Source organism: Tiliqua scincoides, chromosome 6 (genome assembly GCF_035046505.1).
Source record: "Tiliqua scincoides isolate rTilSci1 chromosome 6, rTilSci1.hap2, whole genome shotgun sequence".
Classification (NCBI taxonomy): domain Eukaryota; kingdom Metazoa; phylum Chordata; class Lepidosauria; order Squamata; family Scincidae; genus Tiliqua; species Tiliqua scincoides.
The window spans coordinates 3,036,282-3,056,390 of record NC_089826.1 but is presented as its reverse complement, the minus strand read 5'-3'; the positions used below and the strand labels follow the sequence as shown (position 1 = coordinate 3,056,390).

General features: G+C 41.4%; 1 protein-coding gene across 2 annotated transcripts in view; it reads left to right on the top strand.

The window, feature by feature from the left end:
* Positions 1–20,109, top strand: part of ATRN (attractin) — a 137,620-nt gene that overhangs the window by 34,480 nt on the left and 83,031 nt on the right. For both annotated transcript variants that reach the window (XM_066632160.1, XM_066632159.1), the window contains exons 2-4: positions 11,879–11,962; positions 14,450–14,563; positions 19,755–19,883. In XM_066632160.1, the coding sequence (XP_066488257.1) occupies positions 11,879–11,962; positions 14,450–14,563; positions 19,755–19,883 (327 nt within the window). The remainder of the gene's footprint in view (positions 1–11,878; positions 11,963–14,449; positions 14,564–19,754; positions 19,884–20,109) is intronic.

Below are 20,109 nucleotides of genomic sequence, written 5' to 3'. Positions count from 1 at the left end.
GAAAGGTTGCTGCACACATGCAGAGTTGTTTTCCATGTGCACAGGAAGCTTGCTGATTTTTGCTGATTCCCCCCCTTTTTATGGTAGTTCTGTGTGAGTGCAACTGATCTTCGGGAGCAGTGAATGAGCAGAGCTGCCACTGGAAGAGCGGCAACATCTCCAGTATGTGCAGAGCAGCATGGCTGGCATTTTGGATCTCAGCCAATGTTTGGAAGGTGCACAGGTGCAGAATAATGTAGGTTAGATACCAGCTTGAGTATTTCAGGGTTGTAATTTTTGGGGGGCAAATGTAGGTTTCTAATTCTGGGACTTGGCTGTTGCGTCGGTAGGCATTCACGCTTTCTGTTTATAACTGAGTGGTGATTGCAATTAGCTTTTGAAATGGAACAAAGGTTGCATAAAGAGAGAGGCATGATTACAAACAGGATCTGTTAGGCTCCATGTAGATTTTTCTCTCATTATCCTTGCCTCTCCCTTCGCTCTGCTCCGTCTTACCTGCTGTTGAAATGTTGGTGCTTAGCTCCTTGAGCAGGAACCCATTGCTTTTGCTTATATTGTAAAGTGCTATGTGCAGTATAAATTACAACATGGCCTAGTATCAAGGGATCGGGTAGTTTTTAAAAAACTTGGTGGTTTGTGCATTTCCAGAGAATAAATGGAACTGAACATCTCACACCATTTCCTGCAGTAGTAGTATAACAATTATATTTTGGAGACCCTAGCATTAACGCACAAGAGTTGATACCACAGGTGGTGGTATGCTGTGATGGCTACTGGGTGACCAATCTTTGTTCATTTGTTTGCTTGATAATAGTTAAGGGTGTTCTTGCACAGAACTAGTGATGGGTGTTATATCCAACTGGTACTGCTGATGTTGTCTTATGTGCTTCTGTGGCCATTTTGTTGACTTTATTGGATTTACTTAAATATGCATAGGCTACAATCTCACCCTGTTCAAGGCATCAGCAAAATGGCTTACAATCTCTGTAAAACAACCAAACAATAAAATCCAATTAAAAAAACACTACACAGAGAAGACGAAACACAAAGCTAGTATAGCCCCCCAAAAGGGGAAAAAAAAACCATTTAACTAAAATACATTTTAAAATAATGGGTGGCACCCAGAGGGCTGCTTGCATTCTCAGAAGCTCCATCTGAGAACCGAAAGAGCATTCCATTCTCAGAGGCAGCTTCTGTTCACAGAAGTGTGTAACTCCAAATACCACCCAGTCAAATTAAAATATACATAGGTTCTTTGTTGGAATGATAACGAGAAGAGCTGGATAGTTCCTTTTTGCCTAGGCTTAGTTACCTTTTTTTCCCTTTGTTTGAAAACACCCTCTCTGCTGCAGTGTAATCTTTTCATTGACTGGTGTGGCTTTAAGCAACAAAGATTTTTATGAACCAGAATTTAAGTTGAATTTGTATAGCCAAGTTTTTTTTGCTATGCATGACACCAGGAGTAAACTATGTAGAATGGTGCATTTTTCTTATTTCTTATATGGAAAACTGCAAAGCAGCGAAGGTCAGTCTTTCTTTGAAATAAAAGTACATCCAGTGGTTTCTCTTAATACTGTTTTCCCTGTTGTAGCTGGCTCTCTCTGACCTTTCTTGTCTTACAAATTGTGCTTTATACAATTTCAGAGAAATTATTTTTCTTTCCCCCAGGTATGTTGTACTCTCTGCTCCTTGTAGTTTTCAATCTTCCTCTTAACTTCTAGTGGGCAGCTCTTGCTGAACAAAGCTTTTCATTTCCAGTAGTACAATCCTGGCTTAGACCCGATCAAAACATTCAGCTGAAGTGGCAGAATTCCCCATCCCTCTTGCCACAGACCTGAGTGTGTCCCATCAACAGAAGAGACTTCCAAGTGATTGCACAAGTTGGGGGGGAGCTGTAGCTGAGAAGTCTTGGGTGGGGCAGTTTCTCAGGTAGCAGTACTCTGCACGTTCTCTGGGCTTTGAGGAATAGATTTTCTAGCAGTATGTCCATCTTCTGCTCTCCTTTTGTTGTGGGTTCCTGACCCAAGTCCAGAACACCAGTTGCCCTCTCCCCCAGCCCATGCCTTTCACTGTCCAGGCAAGCGCTCAGGTGGGATGGGGGGCCCATTTTGTGGCAGCTCTGGTCCAATCTTGTCCCTGAGGCCTCTGGCATTTTGATCCATTTGGCTTGCCAAACTGGAGCAAAAGCATGGCAGGAGATGGGGGCACTTTGGACCTTGCTGTGCCATGGTTTGGCATGCACTGCTTTTGAGGAAGCCTAGCCTTGCTCCCCCAAAAGTCCTTAGTGCCTGCTGGGGGTGTGATAGGCTCTCTGCCCAAGGGAGTCCCTTCATGCCCTCCAGGAGCTCTGTCATCCTGCCTCTTGGTTCAGCTTGATTCCTTTTTTCCCCCTTTTTTAAATTTTATTTTCCAAAAACAAAAATAAACTAACACACATAACACATAACACAAAAAACACAACAAACTTCACTGCACAAAAAAGGGGGTCCAGGAAATCATTTATCATTATCATATATCCCTAAAAGTAATAAATCATTACATATCTTAATCAGTTTCCTCTTCTAAATTTACCTCTTAATATCATTTTTCATTCATCATTCATCTATTATATCATATCATAGTATATATGTAATACAGTCATCTAAATGCCCTATCATATATTTCTAAAACTTCATTTTCAACCAAGCATAAAATAATTTCCATTGCTCAATTTGTGTCTGTTTTCGTTGTTGATCCAGATTTTCTGAAAACCTATCCATTTCCTCCACATTCATTATTTTCTCTATTAATTGATCTTTCAATGATATTTAAAAATCCTTCCAATATCTAACATATAAAATCCTCACTACAATTAAAATCATAATAACTAAATACACATCTTTTTCTTTATCTATAACATCTAAAATAGTTTTAAACAAAATAATTCAGGTCTTTAAAATGTGTTGCTCTAATAAGTTTTATATTATGCTTCCAGATCTGTTCCCATTGATCTATTATGATAATATGACCTATATTTTGTGCCCATTTTATCATATGTTTTACTATTTCTTCTTGCATCTCAAAATCCAATAAAAACATAGACATTTTTAAAGTATATTTTTCTTTTGTTTCTAACAATAGTCTCTCAAATGGCATCTGTTCCATATAGAAATCTTCTTATTTGTCTCCCCCAAATCTTGAATCTAATTATAGGTGCGTCCACCAGTCCATCTCCACACCTTGCCTTGACAATTCTTCTTTTTTCTCTTCTTCCTCACTCTCCATTGAACATGTCTCAGAATTCTAGCTTTATTATCATCCACTGTCCATTTCTTTTCCTGTGGAGCCTTCAGTAATTGATCTCTGTAAAAGGTTCTGATGAATTTCACATGAATTTCTCTTGGTAATTCAGGTTTTCTCAAATAAAAAGTGCTCACTCTTCTCACTGAATCCAATTCTTTAGGTATCTTCATCAGTGTATCAATCCATTCTGATATTAATCTGACAATCTGTTGCGACATATCTTTTCCTTTCTCTTCTGGTATATTTTGTATCCTCACCACTCGAGCTGCACTATCCATCTGAGTTTCTATTAACGTTGTCTCTGTGTCATGCTGATTTTCTTCTATCTCTGATATTTTAGCTTGGTCTTTTCCCCCCCCCCCAATCTCTCAATCTCTTGTTTGTCTTCTTCTGATGTAATTTTCACATCTATCAGGTGTCCACTAAGTTCATCTAATCGTTTAGTTAAAGCAGCCATGCTGTGTTGGGTCTGTGCAGATTGATTTATTTTTTGCTGTACCATTGCCAACAGTTTTTCCATGTTGTCTTGCATAGTCTGTTTCCAGTCTTTCCCTTCTGCTTCCTCTTGTACTAATTTTTCAAATCCCATCTCTGAGGCTGGCAAACTTCAGACTTTCTTACTGCCATCTTGGTTCTTCCTTCCTTTGAAACTCAAATATCTTTTGTTTGCAATGCTCTTTAAGACCACTAGATGTCCTCAGCGTATTATCGTCCTTGCTCCACTTATAGACACAAATCCAGTTCTTGCAATGCCTTTTTAAATCCACTAGATGTCTCTAGATGTCATTGATGCAGTGTTCTTGTTTTTGTTCTCTTATCTTATTTATATTTGTAGCCTTGGCAACCACATTCCTCTGTTTCGCAATCTCAAAACATCCAATCGCTCTTTCTGGCAATCCCAAACAATAGTATCAAACCAAGGCAATAAACACTCCAATGCACAAACTTTATCCAAGGACAATTAAATTGTAATCCACCAAAATTCAAAGTTATAAAGTTGTAATTATACTTTCATATATCCATAACAAGCTTGGCAAATCTCTTCTACGGTTCTCCTCTCACCGATAGACAGCTGAGGGGGGAAGCCTCCCCCCCTCCTCTTCATCTCACGGCAAAAAAGAACCAGATCAGGCAATCAATTACTCAGTCCACACCAGGCATACACAAACGGAATAACACTTACTTAAGTCTTTCAACATCTTTCCCTGCTGGGGCCTTCAGCTTGATTCAGCATGAATTCTTCACCATTGCTGCCAGACAGTGAAATCTCCTGCGAAAGCCCCTCTGGTGGGGCTTATCTCCTCAGGAATCGTGCCATCACATGGAGGAATTTGTCTCTCCTGACAAATATCCCCGGGTCTCCTTGGATCCGCAGCTTTTGGGAAAAAATAGAGTGCCCTTCAAGAGCTCAAGGCATGTCTGTTCTGCTGCTGGCTGGCCCCTCCCCCCCGGTTCAGCTTGATTCCTCAGGGCTGTGGCCTTGCCATTTGCATGCCTCCTGGGGAGCCAACTAGGGGCACTCTGCCCCCCCCCCGGCTACGTCCTGGTCAGCGAGATACAGAAAAGGCGTGGTTGCCCAGTTAGAGCAATCCTACTCAAAAATCCACCCGATTGTTGTGGACTGGATAGATTTCTTCTGCAGTCTGTATCCAATCTGCAGGCTATATGTTTGATGCACCTGCTTCATATCCTCTTTAAAAAAAACCCTGAAAACAAACAGTTGCATTTGGGAGGCTTACCTTTGCGGTTGGATGATCTTTGGTGTTAATTTCTTCCAAAACCGGCATTGATGTATGAAATATTCCAGCATTCAGAGAGTGAGAGAGGGCGAGGTTGAAAGCCTATGAATTTCTCCTCATTCCAGCAACTTAAATTGTGTATATCTGTGTCCTCGCCCATCCCACAATAAATAGACAAAGAGTTGTTTGTATCAGTTTTAACATGCCTCAAAGTGGAGAATGAGACTGGTCTTGGAAAAGTCGGAAAAGAATTTTCTGTGGCAAATCAACTCTGTTAGTCAATGGATTTGTTTGGATGCACTAACCAAAACAAATGGTTAATGACAGTCAGACTTTTTCTGGTGAAAATTAATTAAAATGAGAAGAGTTTCATTCTTTTTAGCTTGGGCTTACCGTTGTGTCTGTTGAAATTATTACAGTGGATTCATGATATCATCATCTCGTTTTCTTTTCATAGCATATCTGAAATCTGTCAAGTCTGTTTACATCTGAGTCAAATAATAGTTCTGAAGCAAAACATGATTTTCTTGTGGGGGGTGTGGGGGGGAGGGAGCAGGCACCCTAGCATTCCTTCTGTGCAAGAAGAAAGGTAGTGCCTATTAGGTTGCTTGCTATGATCTGATCTGCACTTTTTTTTTTAAAGAGCTTACATTTATGTCAGAGGAAGAGAGAGCATATGTTTTTCTGTATACAGCAAAATCAGCCCAGTTAATTTGGGCTTCTTGTTAGCTGATCATAAGGTTTTCTTCATTGACGAATTACACCAATTAATTTGTTGTTGCAGCCCTACTCTAAATCAATTTCAGACAGTTGTTAAAAGACCAGGTACGCAGTGTAAATTTTAACAACTGAAGACTGGCAGAGGGGGCTGGCATTGCCATGTTTTGGAATTTCTAATGCAGGGTGGTTGGGTAGTTAAGGTGAGCGACTGATAGGGAAATGGAAATAATTGGTATGTTGTACAGATCTGTCTTGCTTGGTGTCATGCTGGCTGTAGAATTGGGGATTGGGCAAACTGTACAGATTCTCAGAGTACACTCAGTAATGCAGTAAAATAAGGTACACTGTATTGTTAGCTGCCTTCACACTTTAATAAAGTGAGATTTGAAGATGTTAAAGCAATGTTGATTGGCAAAGATGCTGATTTTAAGGGAGCTGACAGTCAGCTGGAGAAGAGTTGGAAGCATGGGCAAGAGATGAGTAAGAGTGACATTTAATAGTACAGTTGGATTTGGAATTGGGAATCTCATTTGGAATCTGTTACCCAGCCTATCAGCCAAACCTGTGAAAATTTATGTATACTTAATTTAAATCTAACTAACTTGCTTGCACCAGGTTGGGCTCCTGGAGATCTACCCAAAACTGTGTGTGAGCAGATCCCAGAGCCTTTAAGCATGCCGAATGCAAGGGAGGGCACCAGGATGGAAGTCTCTTGTTGTCTTGGTGCTTTTAGTCACCCGGTGGGCTACTTGGGGTACAGAAAGCTGGACTAAATGGGCCTTTGGCCTGATCCAGCAGGGTTCTTTTTCTGTTCTTAGGTAAGGCATGTGCCATATTGACCCTGTGACTGACAAGTGCCATGAGACCTCTGGATTGGCTAGACTAGTTATAAATACTGCTCTCTAAGTGGCTTGGGGCTGCCTGCTTCTTAAGACTTCATGCTTCTTCATGTACCTATTCAACATCTGTGACCCAGCTCTATATTCTTCAACCAGTGTTGGTTTGGTGGTGTTTGGTTACAAGGAGCAGGAACATTTTATAGTGTAGCAAGCCTTAAAATGCCTCCCCTTGAGAAATCCATTGACTAGATAAAAACATGACTCTGTTGTGAAACTTATGGAAATGGTTGATGATTCCCTGCTGAAGAGGAATAGATGATGCATTGTGAATTTTTTTATCATAACATTTAGTCAGTTTTTTAGTCACCGTTTTTTTTAGTGGGTGGGGGGGGGGAGCTTTGTCCTGGTTAGTGGCAAAGTCTGGAGAGGCCTCCTCACACTCCTGCAGTGCCAGGGAGATGGGCACTGGACGCTTCAAGCAGCTGCTCCTCCTCTGGGCAATGGCTGAGCTGCGCTTGCTTTCCTCTTGCTGTGAGGGGAGGGTGGGTCTAACCTCCCAGTGGCCTGCATACTCCTCAGTAGAAGCCAGATACGTGTGATCCAAAATGACCCCGGGGGTAGTCCTGTTGTTCAGTTTGAAAGGCAAGAATGGTTTCAGCTACAACAGTCCGCGATTTGTTTTGCTTTGATAAAAGTTCAACTTGCTTGCACAATTGTGGTTTGTTTGTGCTCTTTGAGGTATATCTAAAAGCAACCCCAAGGTGAGTAAATCATTGATAGCTGATAGTGAAATTCACCATATTTAGATGGAATATTAGCGGAAGAGATCTTTTGAAAAGTTGTGTCTACAAAAGAACACTTGATGACTTGCACTGTCGTCGCTCCCCCCTCCGCCTGTCTTGCTAGCAATCCTAGACACATTCTGTGATGCTACTTGTGCTGTGAACCTGGTAGTAATTGCTTTCAGCCTAGGTCAGTTGTAATGATTTTTGTGCAGAGTTGTTTGAGAGAAGAGCAGATTGTAAAAGATCTTTTTCGTTTAGATAAGGTCTGTTTGAGCTTCCATCATCTGTTTGCTATCAATTACAGGCAGAATTAATCCAAGGGTGCTCTTTGCACGTTTAGAGTCTGGGAAGTATGCTGTTCTCAAAAGGTCAAACCTTCGAGAAAACAAGTCTAAATTAGGCACCTGAGCCTCAATTTAGGAATGTACATTCATATTCTGAGCCCTTCAGGGTTGTAGAGCAGGGGTGTCAAACTCATTTCATATAGTGGGCCAAATAGCATTCTTCTTGCTGAGGGCCAGAAGTGATATCATTAGGCCAGAAGTGATGTCATTGAGCAGTTGATGGCCAGCAATAAGCAATTTGTTCTCATTTAGAAACTTATTAGCGGCAAATGACAGAAGAGAAAATGTGCAAACCTTGATAATATTTTCTTGATGTTGGAGAGCCCAGTTATCACACGGGCCACCCTTTGAGCAGCACTGCTTCTGCTGCAGCGTTACTTTGCAGTTCAGCAACGTAAGACATGCTGGCAGAAGCAGTACTGCTGAAAGGGCAGTCTCTGTGGTAATTTGGCTCTCCCAGCACCTTGGCAGCGTCAACCCAGAGGTTGCATATAGTTATGCTTGAGATTTAGGCTTGCTTGAAATTTATTAGGAGTGAGAGATGCAGATGCAGTAGTAGGGCTTCAACATTCTGGAAGTACTGAAGTTGTAGAAAACTTTTTTTTACTGTTTTGGAGAAAATGAAATGCATGCAATATTTCTTATTGGATCTAAACTTTGTTTTAGTCCTTTAAGGACATAAAAAAGCATTCTATGTAACGTAGCACCTAAGATCATACTGCTTGGCATATTAAATTTAGGGTGCAGTCTTATGCACTATTTTGTGACAGTAAAAATTTGAGTTCAGTGAGTCTTCTCAGTAGGCGCAATAGAATGCACAGTTGAAACTTGAATGGGAAATACTGAAAAGCAAAACACAATAGGGATGCGAGAGGAACAGAAAAAAAGTTGTGTGTTCTCCCTGTTTTTCCAAGTTTTTTCTGAACCTTCACATCTCTGTTTGTCTTCCAATGTTGGTGTCTCTTAACTTCTCTCTAGTTTGGGAAATGTGGAAGAAATATGCATGTCTTGCTGATCTTGTACAAATACGGTATTTTTAAAGTCTCTTGCTGCAGAAACAGAAAATTGCTAAATAGATTGGCAAGGAATGCTTAATTCATACCATACCAGTTACAGTTGGATGTTCTTTGGATTGCATTTAACTTTCTAAATTATACTCTATGTATAGTTGTGGCCACAATCATGTTTGTCATTGCAGCAAAAGAGCCTCCGCCTATTTCGGCAGTGAAATTGATGCAACTTGACTTTGTGAACGAATAGAGAATTTAGCAGGAGTTGCATCCCAAAATGGAATAGGGATGATTCAGTGTATGCAGGGCAAAAACAATGAAGAGCCTTGTAACATTTTAAAGACAAATCAATTTATTGTGGCATACATTTTCATGGACTACTTTTGCAGTAAGGTATGATGAAGGTTGTTTCTTGCGCCTGTTGTGGTAGTCTAACATGGTTTGCCCCTCATTGCAGGACAGAGAATTCTTAGTGGTGCTTGAGCAAGTGGAGTTCTAGCTTTCCAAAAGATAAAGGCCGATGGTAGAATTGCTTGGTGTTTGCTTGCAAGTATGGTTGCGCAAATATCTGATTCTGTATGCCAGTGGTTGTCACACATTTAGTTAGCACTGGGACCCACTTTTTAGAATGAGAATCTGTCAGGACCCACCGGAAGTGATGTCATGACCGGAAGTGATGACATCAAGCAGGAACATTTTTGGCAATCTTAGGCTGCAATTCTACCCACACTTACCCAGGAGTATGTCCCAAAGCATATACAAAATGACCTGTTAAAAATACAGGTCTGCAACATTTCCCCAAATGCAGTCACATCCCATGGTAGCATCAAGTCTAATATATTAAAAATAAAATATTTGAAATGAATGGGGACCCACCTGAAATGGGCTTGCGACCCACCAAGTGGGTCCTGACCCACAGTTTGAGAAACGCTGCTGTATGCTAACAGCCATTGTCTTGGAAAAAGGCAGATTCTGTTTTTCCTCGCTTAGACAGTGGGGAGGTGACTCTGTAGCATTATAAACATATGTTGATGTAGCATTTGCTGTATCCACCATGTAGGTTAATGGCAGTGCTGCACGGCTGGGGACTGTCGTGTATGCATTGTGACAGTGGTTCCCGAAGTTATCAGGGTTGTGGCACCCCCACAACCTTTTCTTCCTGGTTCAACTGAAAAATGCAATTCAAGATGGCAGCACCCAAATCTTGTGACATTTAGGTATTGCCATCTTGGACCTTGCAAGATTTTGTGCCACCCAAGATGGCAGCGCCTAGGAGAACCTGTAGAAGGGGCCACTGGGGACATCCCACATTGCCCCTTGAGTATGCTGTGGCACACAGTTTGGGAACTGCTGGATTGTGTCATTGGGAATAGTGAACAGTGTTCTCTGGTTTTTATTCAGTGTATTAAGAAAGATGGAGGGCAGTTTTGTATTTAACTTTGCCTCAGAGTCCTTGAATTTTTTAAAAATTCAATTTGACAGCAGCTATCTGTTTTGGGCTGAAGCTCTGAGTTGTGCTTGCAGAGACTGAGTGCTGTAGAGAAATGCTTCTGGAGGTGGGCTGTGCCAGATTCCTAAAAAGTTGTCATTTGGCGTGCTTGTTAAAAATATTGCATAACTTGTTTGTTTAGTGTATTTGTAAGCCACCCTTTCAGCATAAGCTCCCAGGATAGCATATGTGTAAGATAATAAAAATGATAATAACAAAATAGCAAAGTAGTATAAAACTGCAGAAGCAGCTGATACCACAATTCAGTGAAATCCAGCAGAACCATAAACATCAGTTAAAATAACTTGCACAGCATACTGAACTGAGTGCCTGGGTAAAGAAAGATTTTTGCCTTCTATCCAAAAGACATCAGAGTTGGCACCAGGCCTGTTCCTCTGTAGAGGGCATTCCAAATACGAGGTGCGAGGACAATAATTTCTCTGGTCACCACCCACCTAACCTTAGGAAGCAGAATGACTCTAAGGAGAATCTCTGATGACGGCTGTAAGGCCTGTATTGTAGAAGGGTTGCTTCATGTAGCCAGGTCACCAAGCTGTCCACATTGCCAAACTTCAGTAGCTGTTTGCTGCTTATGTGTTATATCGGTGGATCTGAATTCCTAGAAAATGCTGACTGATGCATTGTTGCAGTGCTTGCAGTTTGCCTAGTAATAGTAATGGTGAAATCCAGTTTCCTTGACTTGAAGTTTGGTTTTTGGCACCCTCCAGAAAACCTCAGAACACTGAAAGTTTGTGGGATAGCAACTTCACATTGGTATGTTGTCATCTTAGTTGATTGTGATCCTAGGAGTAGATTGGATTTTCAAAAAGTGTAGCATGCATCCTTAAAACTTGGGGACATTTCAAAAGGCATTTCTTACAAAACCTATCTTGGGGGGTCACTGATGCCACAGAACAAAAACCTGATGCAACACTGAAGGTTTTCCTAACTTTTATGTGCATGTGAGATGGTCTTTAACTTCAGACAAGGTGTAAAACCCCTTTGAAAAAGAGGAAGATTGCTATTAGTATTAATGAATACTAGCCAGTGGCCCCGTACGTGTCTTGTGTGCACCCATTATGGTGGCAGATTTCTTATGCTCCACCTGCTGTCCTGTGATGTGGGCAGGCATGTTGGTTGGCAGCTGAGAGGGGTGGAAAAGTGAACAGCTACAGTTTTGTTTCCCATCTTCTTTTTCTGCCCAGTGATGACCAAGTAGTATGTACTACTGCTATGTCTTTTGCTCCTTTCTAGGCCAGTTGGAAAGAGTTGCTGAGTTTTGAAAAGTGAAGGAATAGAAGTGGGAAGCAAGCCTGGGCTGACTAGAAGAGGTGCTGTGGAGAGTAGACGGAGGGGTGGGGTTCTGAGGGCCCACTGATCATTGCAGGGTTTGTCCAAAAAATCCTTCCGTAACCAGAATTCCTAAACCTAAGACCTTTTGGTCTGGGCAACTTTGAGGCCTAAACCTAGAACAAAATGGGGGTGATAGCACTGCCATAGCTTATCTGAGGCTGGGTCACAACCCACTTCTGGATCCCAGACCACTTGTTTAAGACCTGTGGTTTGTTAACTAACTTCAGTCTACAAACCAGAGGTCTTAAACAGGAGGGTTTTGATGAAACGAATACTTAATCATGATGGCTTACTACATTCTTGGTTTCTCATTGCAGACTTACTGGACCTTCAGGATATGTAACAGATGGACCTGGAAACTACAAATACAAAACAAAGTGCACATGGCTTATTGAAGGAAGGTGAGCAGCAAATACCTCCATTTCTGCATGTACTTAAATCCATGTATTTTTGCCTCTTCGTGAATTGAGGAAGGGAGGGAAGTTGGAGAGACAGAAAAAATTACTTCTACAGTTCTTAAATGGGAAAGATGTTACTCTTGACTATCAACTATTGAAACAAGATCCACTATAATTCTCATCATGTCACATATTTTTGTGTGCGTGTGATGAACTGTGGTTCATACAAAGGCTGCGTTTGTAAGTAGAGATCAGGTTTCTTCTGGGCTACGGCAGCGAATGTAGCTAATAGTGTGGCTGTGGTACATGAAGCATCTCCTTCACTAGAAGTCCCTGCTTTGTCTGAGTTGTGCTGCAACTATGACTGAGTAGTTTAAACTTCTGGTGACAAAACTTACATGTTTTTGCAGTTTTGGGGATGTGTTTCTGCTTTTGGAGTAGTGTTTCATTGGCTTGCATTAGGGCTGATCTTAGGATGGAAAAGGTAGGGCAAAAGAATCGCTTTCTCTCAGACTTAATCTCTTTTGTTCCCTGCCCAGCTTTCCACTTTCTTTATCATGCCAAAGATAAGACTTTGTAAAAGTAAAGCATTTAGAAAATCCATTCTCCTGCCTTCCCTCCTCCCAGAATCGTTGAACTTCTCTCATCCTGTCCTAAATTCACATTTAATTCACAGACCTTCAAAGAAACTGTCAACTTTTTAGAAAACGTCTTTCAGGCCCTGAAGAGAAGTTTTAGTTGACGACATCGATATTTGATCTTTCCCAGCTGCTTTTTGTGGTTTCTTGGCAGGATTTTTAAAAAAAAAGAATATAACTTCTATTGTTCTTTCCTCTGAAGGATGCTCATGATTATATTCAGCCATGCTGTGTGGGCTTCCTGAGCCTGGGCTCTTGCAAATCCGCCCTATATATTTAAGATGCTAGAGCAGGAATGTGTTTTTGTGTGTGCGTGCATTACATTAGGCATAAAATAATTTTGTTCTAGAAGCACATATGATCTATGTTATATGCACAGATGAAGTTTCCATGCAGGATCCTTTTCTGAGAAGCAGCAGCATCTCTGCAGTTGATGGTATCATTGCAGTCTCTGATGGAAGGAGAGAACAGAGATGAGTGTAAATGTGAAGAGATCTTGAGATGAAACAATTGCCTTCCTAGCAGCCAGGCCTTGTCTGGCTTTTCAACCAAAAAAGTTAACAAAGCAGTAGAATCCTGGCACATACCATAGTGAGAATATTGAGGTCCTTGATCAGATCTTTCAAGAAATGCCGTGTTAACATTGTTAAGTTTCATCACACACCTTATCACAGTGATTGCTGCTCAAGTCAGGGGAGGGGATGAGGTACTCTCCCCTGGTTTCCCTTCAGAACCAGAGTGAGGAGGAATGAATGATCTCATTTCAATCTGTTCCCTGGAAGTGCACAGCTTACATTTTATGCCAAAACCGTATTTCTCAAGGGCAGATCAAATTTCTTGGCACCCATCTAAAACTCTTTCCTTAAATTTTCAGGTCTCCAGGTGGTGTTTGCATCCTTTTCTGTGATCTCAAATCAGCTTTGTTTATTAGCCTCTTTGAACTCTGAGTTCCGTCCACTATCTTGAAATAAAACTATTATTTTCCAGAATATCTTCAATAGCTAACCACATTTCGTCTTAATTCCTAAGCTTGTTTAATCCCAGCAAAGGTACAGGGGAGTGTATGAGAGTTTTTCTTTAGCCAGTGACCCTTGGATTTGTTTTGCTTGCAGGCAGAAAATCCTTGAGATGAGAAGTTGAATCAGAGCCAGAAGGGCAGGAGTTGAATCAAAATTCATAACTGACTCACACTCATTTCTTCATATTCAAAGCCGTTTTCCTCTCCTGTCTGTGACAGCAGCATTTTTTTCCAGGGGCCGTTTCCCAGTGTCCTCCTTGTGACTTAGTGAGCCCTTTTGGGACAAGGAAATCATGTTTTAATGTCTTTAAACATTGGCTGTGTAAACTGCTTAGTGAACCTTTTTGTTGAAAAATGGTGTTCTTAATTTAGGCATGCAGTGTCCTTTCCCTGCAGTCTGAAAAGATGCCAAACCTGCCCAGTGTGGCTGCTCTGATAACATACTCTTTCCCCAAAAGGCTGGAGTTCCAAATTAATTATTAGTGTGGCATGACTGCATAGTTTGCACAATTATATGTCATTTTAGCAAAGTAAATGTTTCTTTGGAGCAAGCCTCTGCAGCACAGAGCTTGCCTAGTTCTGCAGGGTGTAGTACGTAAATCACCAATCTTGTTGTGTGGGGACTGACTCAGAAGACATGCTCACCACATAAAACTGGGAATGAGCCATTGGTTATGAGTCAAGTCATCACATTCCAAGAAATTTGCCTGCGTCTCAGTGACTTAGATATGGGTGGCCATATGGGACAACACAGCATGCTACAGTGCTTTAGAAGGGGAACCATCAGTCGACTCCCTTAATGGTAATAATGTACCCTGTGTATTTTTTCTGCAGCCCGAACACAGTCCTTAGGCTCCGCTTCAATCATTTTGCAACAGAATGCAGCTGGGACCACTTGTATGTATATGATGGGGATTCAATTTATGCTCCGTTACTGGCTGCTTTTAGGTAAGACCGTAGCATGAAACTAATTGGTATATCTTGCTTATGTAATACAATTCTTCATAGTCTATCTTTAATGGATGTGGTAGATGTTCTTGACAATGAATGGGATCACCATAGTGATAGAGTATCTTTGGGGCACTCCACTGCCTGGCAGAAACTCCCTCCAGTTTTGGAGGGGTAATAAAAAAGGTGGTGTGAAAATTCAGATAATCTGTGTGGGTGAGTGAATATTATTGTTTACTACAGTTTGTCCCCTTCAGTATACCATCTGTGTGCCGACAAGAAGGGCCTAAAGTAGAACATATTGATGGTAGTTCTGCACCTTTGAACCTTACATAGGGGTTTACCAGAGTCAGAGACTGGGAATCTTCATTGAGGCAGGTGATTATTTTGATAAATATGTAGTGGTTTAGGTTAAGGAAGAGCTTTGAACATGGTGTATGACTACATAAAAGCATATTAAGATTTGTGTTCTAATAGTACTCTCCAAATAACTATAATAATCCTTATTAGGCACATTTATTCTTAAGTTGATACAAAGTAGCAAGATCAGGAAAGTGTTTTCTAGTGCAGTGGTCTTCAACCTTCTTCTTGCCACATCTCCAATAAATAAATTTTGAGACTGGGGACCGAAAGCTGATCCTGTGCCCTTCCCAGAACCCAATTTGCCCATTCCTGCCCGTCTTCCAGATAGGTTGTGGCAGAAAGAGGGAAGAGGAGGTCACAGGCCGGATTTTGAAAGGTTGCCGTGACCATACAAAAGAGGCTTCAGTACCCCATTGGGGTCCTTCCTGACCCATATGTTGAAGAATACTGGTCTAGTGTATTGTAGGTTCTACTATGCCTCTCAGAACTTAGAAGTTCTTTCCCTATGACTATCTGGTACCTGATGTTCACAGAGAGAAACCCTAATGTGATGGTGGTAGCCTCATTATATTCACCTACTACCATGCAGACAATTAAACTTTCAGCTAATGTTGAGAGGCTTTGTGCTTCCCAATGCATGCCAGAATTAGAATTATGAGGCAGGTAGTAGCACGTCTGACCCACTACAGGCTGGTGGCCTCCCATAGACTGACCCGTGAAATGCCCTTTTCTTGGTCTTCAGGTCCTCAGACCCTTCCTATTAAGACCAATTTTATTAGCATGATTTAGGGAATGGCCAGGGCTGAGAATGTGAAGGTATTTGCCCAGTAATAGCTTAATAAGCCCCTGGTTCATCTGGGAAAGTAACATGGCTTTCTCTTTTCAGTCACTAGCATAGACCTTGCAGAAGCTTACTTTGAATTGTGTTTTTATCTGCAAAGGTAAAGTGCTCCTGATGTGAGCTGACTGTGCTTAGTTAATTCTCAAATTAATGGGGTTTTAATTGGCTGCCTGTGTAGTTCAGAATGTTGAAAATCTGTGTGTTTCAAACCACATAAAACAATAGGAGTTTAATGCCTGAGGAGAAGCGCATTCTGGTACATCAAAATAGACTTTTAGCTTCTATGATATCTTCAGAAGATGGTTGCTGTAACTTGTAAATTTTGACACTCTTCATGGCAGTACTGAATTGGTTTAAACCAGGGATGTCAAACTCGTTTCATAGAGTGGGCCAAATAAGTCAGAGGGCCAAGGCCACACCTCTTTCCCCATACTCTTTCCAAAACTTTACTAAGATAATCTGAGTTCTCAAACATTCTCACAGTTTGGGGAAAGGAACTTTGGCCCAAACCTAAGGGCTCCAAGGCAATATTTGGTTAACCTGAAGTGGTTAAGTCGCTGGACATGGAAACTGCATTTCAGGATGGAGAGCCTGAGATCCATTCTAGTGCTGTTGAGACAGAGTGTCTCCTGACACCAGTAGACCTCTCCTGAGATCCATCTCCACAGTCCTCTCATGTCCTCCCATGGGAGGTTCCTCCACATATTCAGGAAGTTGCAATACTGAGCACTTCTGTTTGCCCTGTCCTCGGCCTCTAGGGGTTGCAAGGGCCAAAGGGGATGGTCCCTCCAGTGGTCCATGTTTGGCTGATCTTAGTAGGCCCTCTGTCTCACCTTCTGTTCTGCATGGGTGAAATAGGCCCTTAATGCTCCTCTCTGCTGAGGGGTTGTGAAGATGAATGAGGCAATTGCTATAAGGCACTGTGACAAGACAAATGACAATAGAAGGGAAAAAGGATCAACAAGACAAATGACTATAGAAAAGAAAGGATTAATGAGATCATCCAGGACTAGTGTGTGGGGTGATAATTGGACGGTATCAGCCAAGTTCCTGTCAAAGCTGGCACAGCGTCACTTGGTTGCAGCAGCCAGAGGGAGTGTGGTTTGTCTTCTTCAGAACCTGGTCCCTGCCCGACTGATTTAGCAATGTGCAGTCACATATATGTGACCACTGGTGGAGCCAACACCAAGACCGCCATGTCTAGCCTGAGTTATAAATCTGTATTCCTCGCCCTCAAATACTTCTCCCACCCTCAAATCACAGTAGGTACTTTACAGCTGTCCAAAGCAGTTTGCTCCTGTTTGGCTCTTTGGGATTCTAACATTGCTTCTACTTTAAACATTGAAATCTGGGTGGTTGAGGTACCTCAGTCATTTGTCCGGTCTGGAATCTTTGCTGACATGAAGTTGGTCACATTAGAGAAAACCTTCATGGCACTATATAGGTTAACTCTCTTAGCACAATGGGTTTGTCTGTGAACAACTCCATCAACACACTGGAGATGTTTTAATAGGTCTCACTGTGATGTGAAAACAATGAGCTTGTTGTCCTTAGTTGCCCCTTGGTGGACAATTGAGCTCATTTGATGTTAAACTGTGATGAAACATTGACTTGAGCGCATAAGGCCTAGATGGCCACAGATGCGTCATTAGCTTCAGAACCTGATTTGTCCCTGGGGTGCATTTAGTGTGAAATTATTTCCGTGTGTATGTGTGTTCCTGTTGAACAGGAACAGTTTTGCTCTTGGGTACAGAGGCCTATATGTCAGAACTCTGCATGTACCAGAACAAGGGATTTATAACCAGAAGATTATATTAGAATGTGGTTGCATTGTGGTTTTCACATGTCTTCTGCCTGTTGATAATTGAAACAAGTTTCATAATCCTTGATGGAAAATTCCTTTTATTGTGAATCAAAGATTCACACGTTAATTTTTAAAATGTTGCTATAGGCAGTTCGAAAAGTACATCTTGAACCCAAAGCTAACATGGGATAATATATTTTTCATATCTTAAGCTGTTCTTGCATAAGTAGATGGTGTTCATATCTAACAAAGTCAGAAAAGGGAGCATGCACTGTAAGGGGTGTTTTCAAGATGCTCTGTTGCCATTGGGGAGCCAATAGAGACATCTGTGATGCAGTCTTGTGTTGCTCGCAAAGCAAACTCTTCAACAGCTGAATTTGTTAAAATAACCCACTGAGGACAGTGGAAGTAGCCCAGTGGCAACATGATGAAATGATTCTGTGCCAAGATACAAGGGAACAGCTTGGTATATCCTTCTTAATTGTGGCTTTACTGCTCTTTGTGCATCTTGAAAGAAACTGGGAACTACCAAAATACAGAAGACTGCGTGAGTCTGGGCCATCTAAAACTATATAGTTGGCAGACCTGTTTTCGGACGTGAGAGAAGGACTTTGGTTTCAGAGACTCAAAGTAGACCTGAAACCTATTAGATATTCGAGACTAGCATGTAATAATGGTGATGTCAGTGAAGAAAGTCCTGGTTTCGTTTTTTTCAACCCTGTGAGCTCTTAAGACAAGACGGTATCTCGTCATAAGGCTCTCCCTCCATTTCCTCCTGAAATAATATGGGCACAATGCCAGCCCTTGTTAAAGGGACTACTGAAATTATGATCTAAGAACATTTTTGTCTTGAGGAAAAGTGCTGTTTATAGCAGAAGTCATTGCTTCAGTGATTGTCCCAATTTAATCTCTCTTCCCCCCCCAGTGCATAAACACAGCTCTGCCCCACTTAACACTCAAAACCTGCTGGTTGCCCCTGTTGTCCCTTCAGAGAGCTTCAGCACACGATGCACTGTCCATTCTACCTTTTTTTGTTTGAACTTTCCCAAACCCTTGGATTTGAAAAGAATATCATCCAACTTCCAAAGCAGTGTCAGAAAATGGTTCTTTTTTAATATTGGCAATGAGAGAGCCATTTCAAACACTTACCAGGAAGTTGACGACTGTTTCTCTCTTCCTGTTCCCCTCTCCCCCTTTGTTTATAGGGAACTTAAATGCGTGAACACAGAACTTAAATGTGTGCAAGGACAAACCATTGAATATGAATAGTCAGTATTCAGTCACTGCATTTTGCTGTTTACAATGTCTTGTTCCACTTGTATATAACGTGCCCTTAAACACTACCCATAATTGTAGTGTAGCTCTTTGATGAACTTCCTACCAGATTGCAGAAATGGCAGTTTCCTCGCCCATCAGGGTTTCTCTGGTGCCAGGATTGCTTTGCGAATGTGCTATGGCTGCAGCCAGCACAAAGAATATTGGTTCATATTTGTAATCTTGTCCAGCCCTTTCCAATAGCTGGACATGCTCATGCTAATAATCTGAAAGATGCGTTAAAGTAATTTCTCCTGGTGCACCGTGTTCGGTGTTTTTGTCTCTCACAGCTACAAAAATTTTGTGACATATTTCATTTTTTTGAATGATGATCCAAGCAGACATGGTGTATGTTGGCATTTTTTTTTAACACTTTGTTACTAGGCTTTTGGGAAGAGGCAGGATTTAAACAAGATGCATAGTTTGCCCCTTTCTCCTCTTCATCTAATGCTCCCAGAGTTGTGTTCACTTCCATTTGATGAATTGTTAAGATTATATAGATTTCATTGCATATTTACATAGATGATGGGGGAATATGGAGCCTCTACAACTAAAAGCAGGTGATATTGAATCAGATTGATGGGAATTTCATTCTAGTGACCAGCTTGTATAAATTGTTTTCATTTAATTTTTATAGTATGTGAAAACTGGGGGGGGGGGGAGTTTTATACTGTATTTTAACCGTTTGACAAACACCACCACTAATATATGCTATGTGAAGACCTTTGCCAGAGCTACCCAGAACTACGTATGCTTAAATTTTGAGTGCCAGCATTTTGCAGGTGCTCAAAGCAGGTAGTTTGGGCTGCCTCCTGTAGTTGTTGATTACCTCTCCACTTACAGCAGTCTTGTCTTACCTTGTCTTCCAGCGGCCTCATCGTTCCAGAGAGGGAGAGTAATGAGACAGTCCCAGAAGTTGTAGCCACTTCAGGCTATGCCCTCCTGCATTTCTTTAGCGATGCAGCTTACAATTTGACAGGGTTTAACATCACTTACAAGTAAGTAACTTACAAGACACAATAGAAGGATTTTAAAGGAATGTGCTAAAATAGTCTGGTAGTTTATTCTCTCTTTGCATTTACGCTAAAATATACATAAGAACTCCAAGTGGATAAGAAATCATGTATCTAAGTCTTCAGTTTATTTTGTTGGAAGAAAATGCCCAGAAAACTCTTATCGATTTAATAGATCAGAAGGTGATTGAGGCACTGTGGGAATATGAGT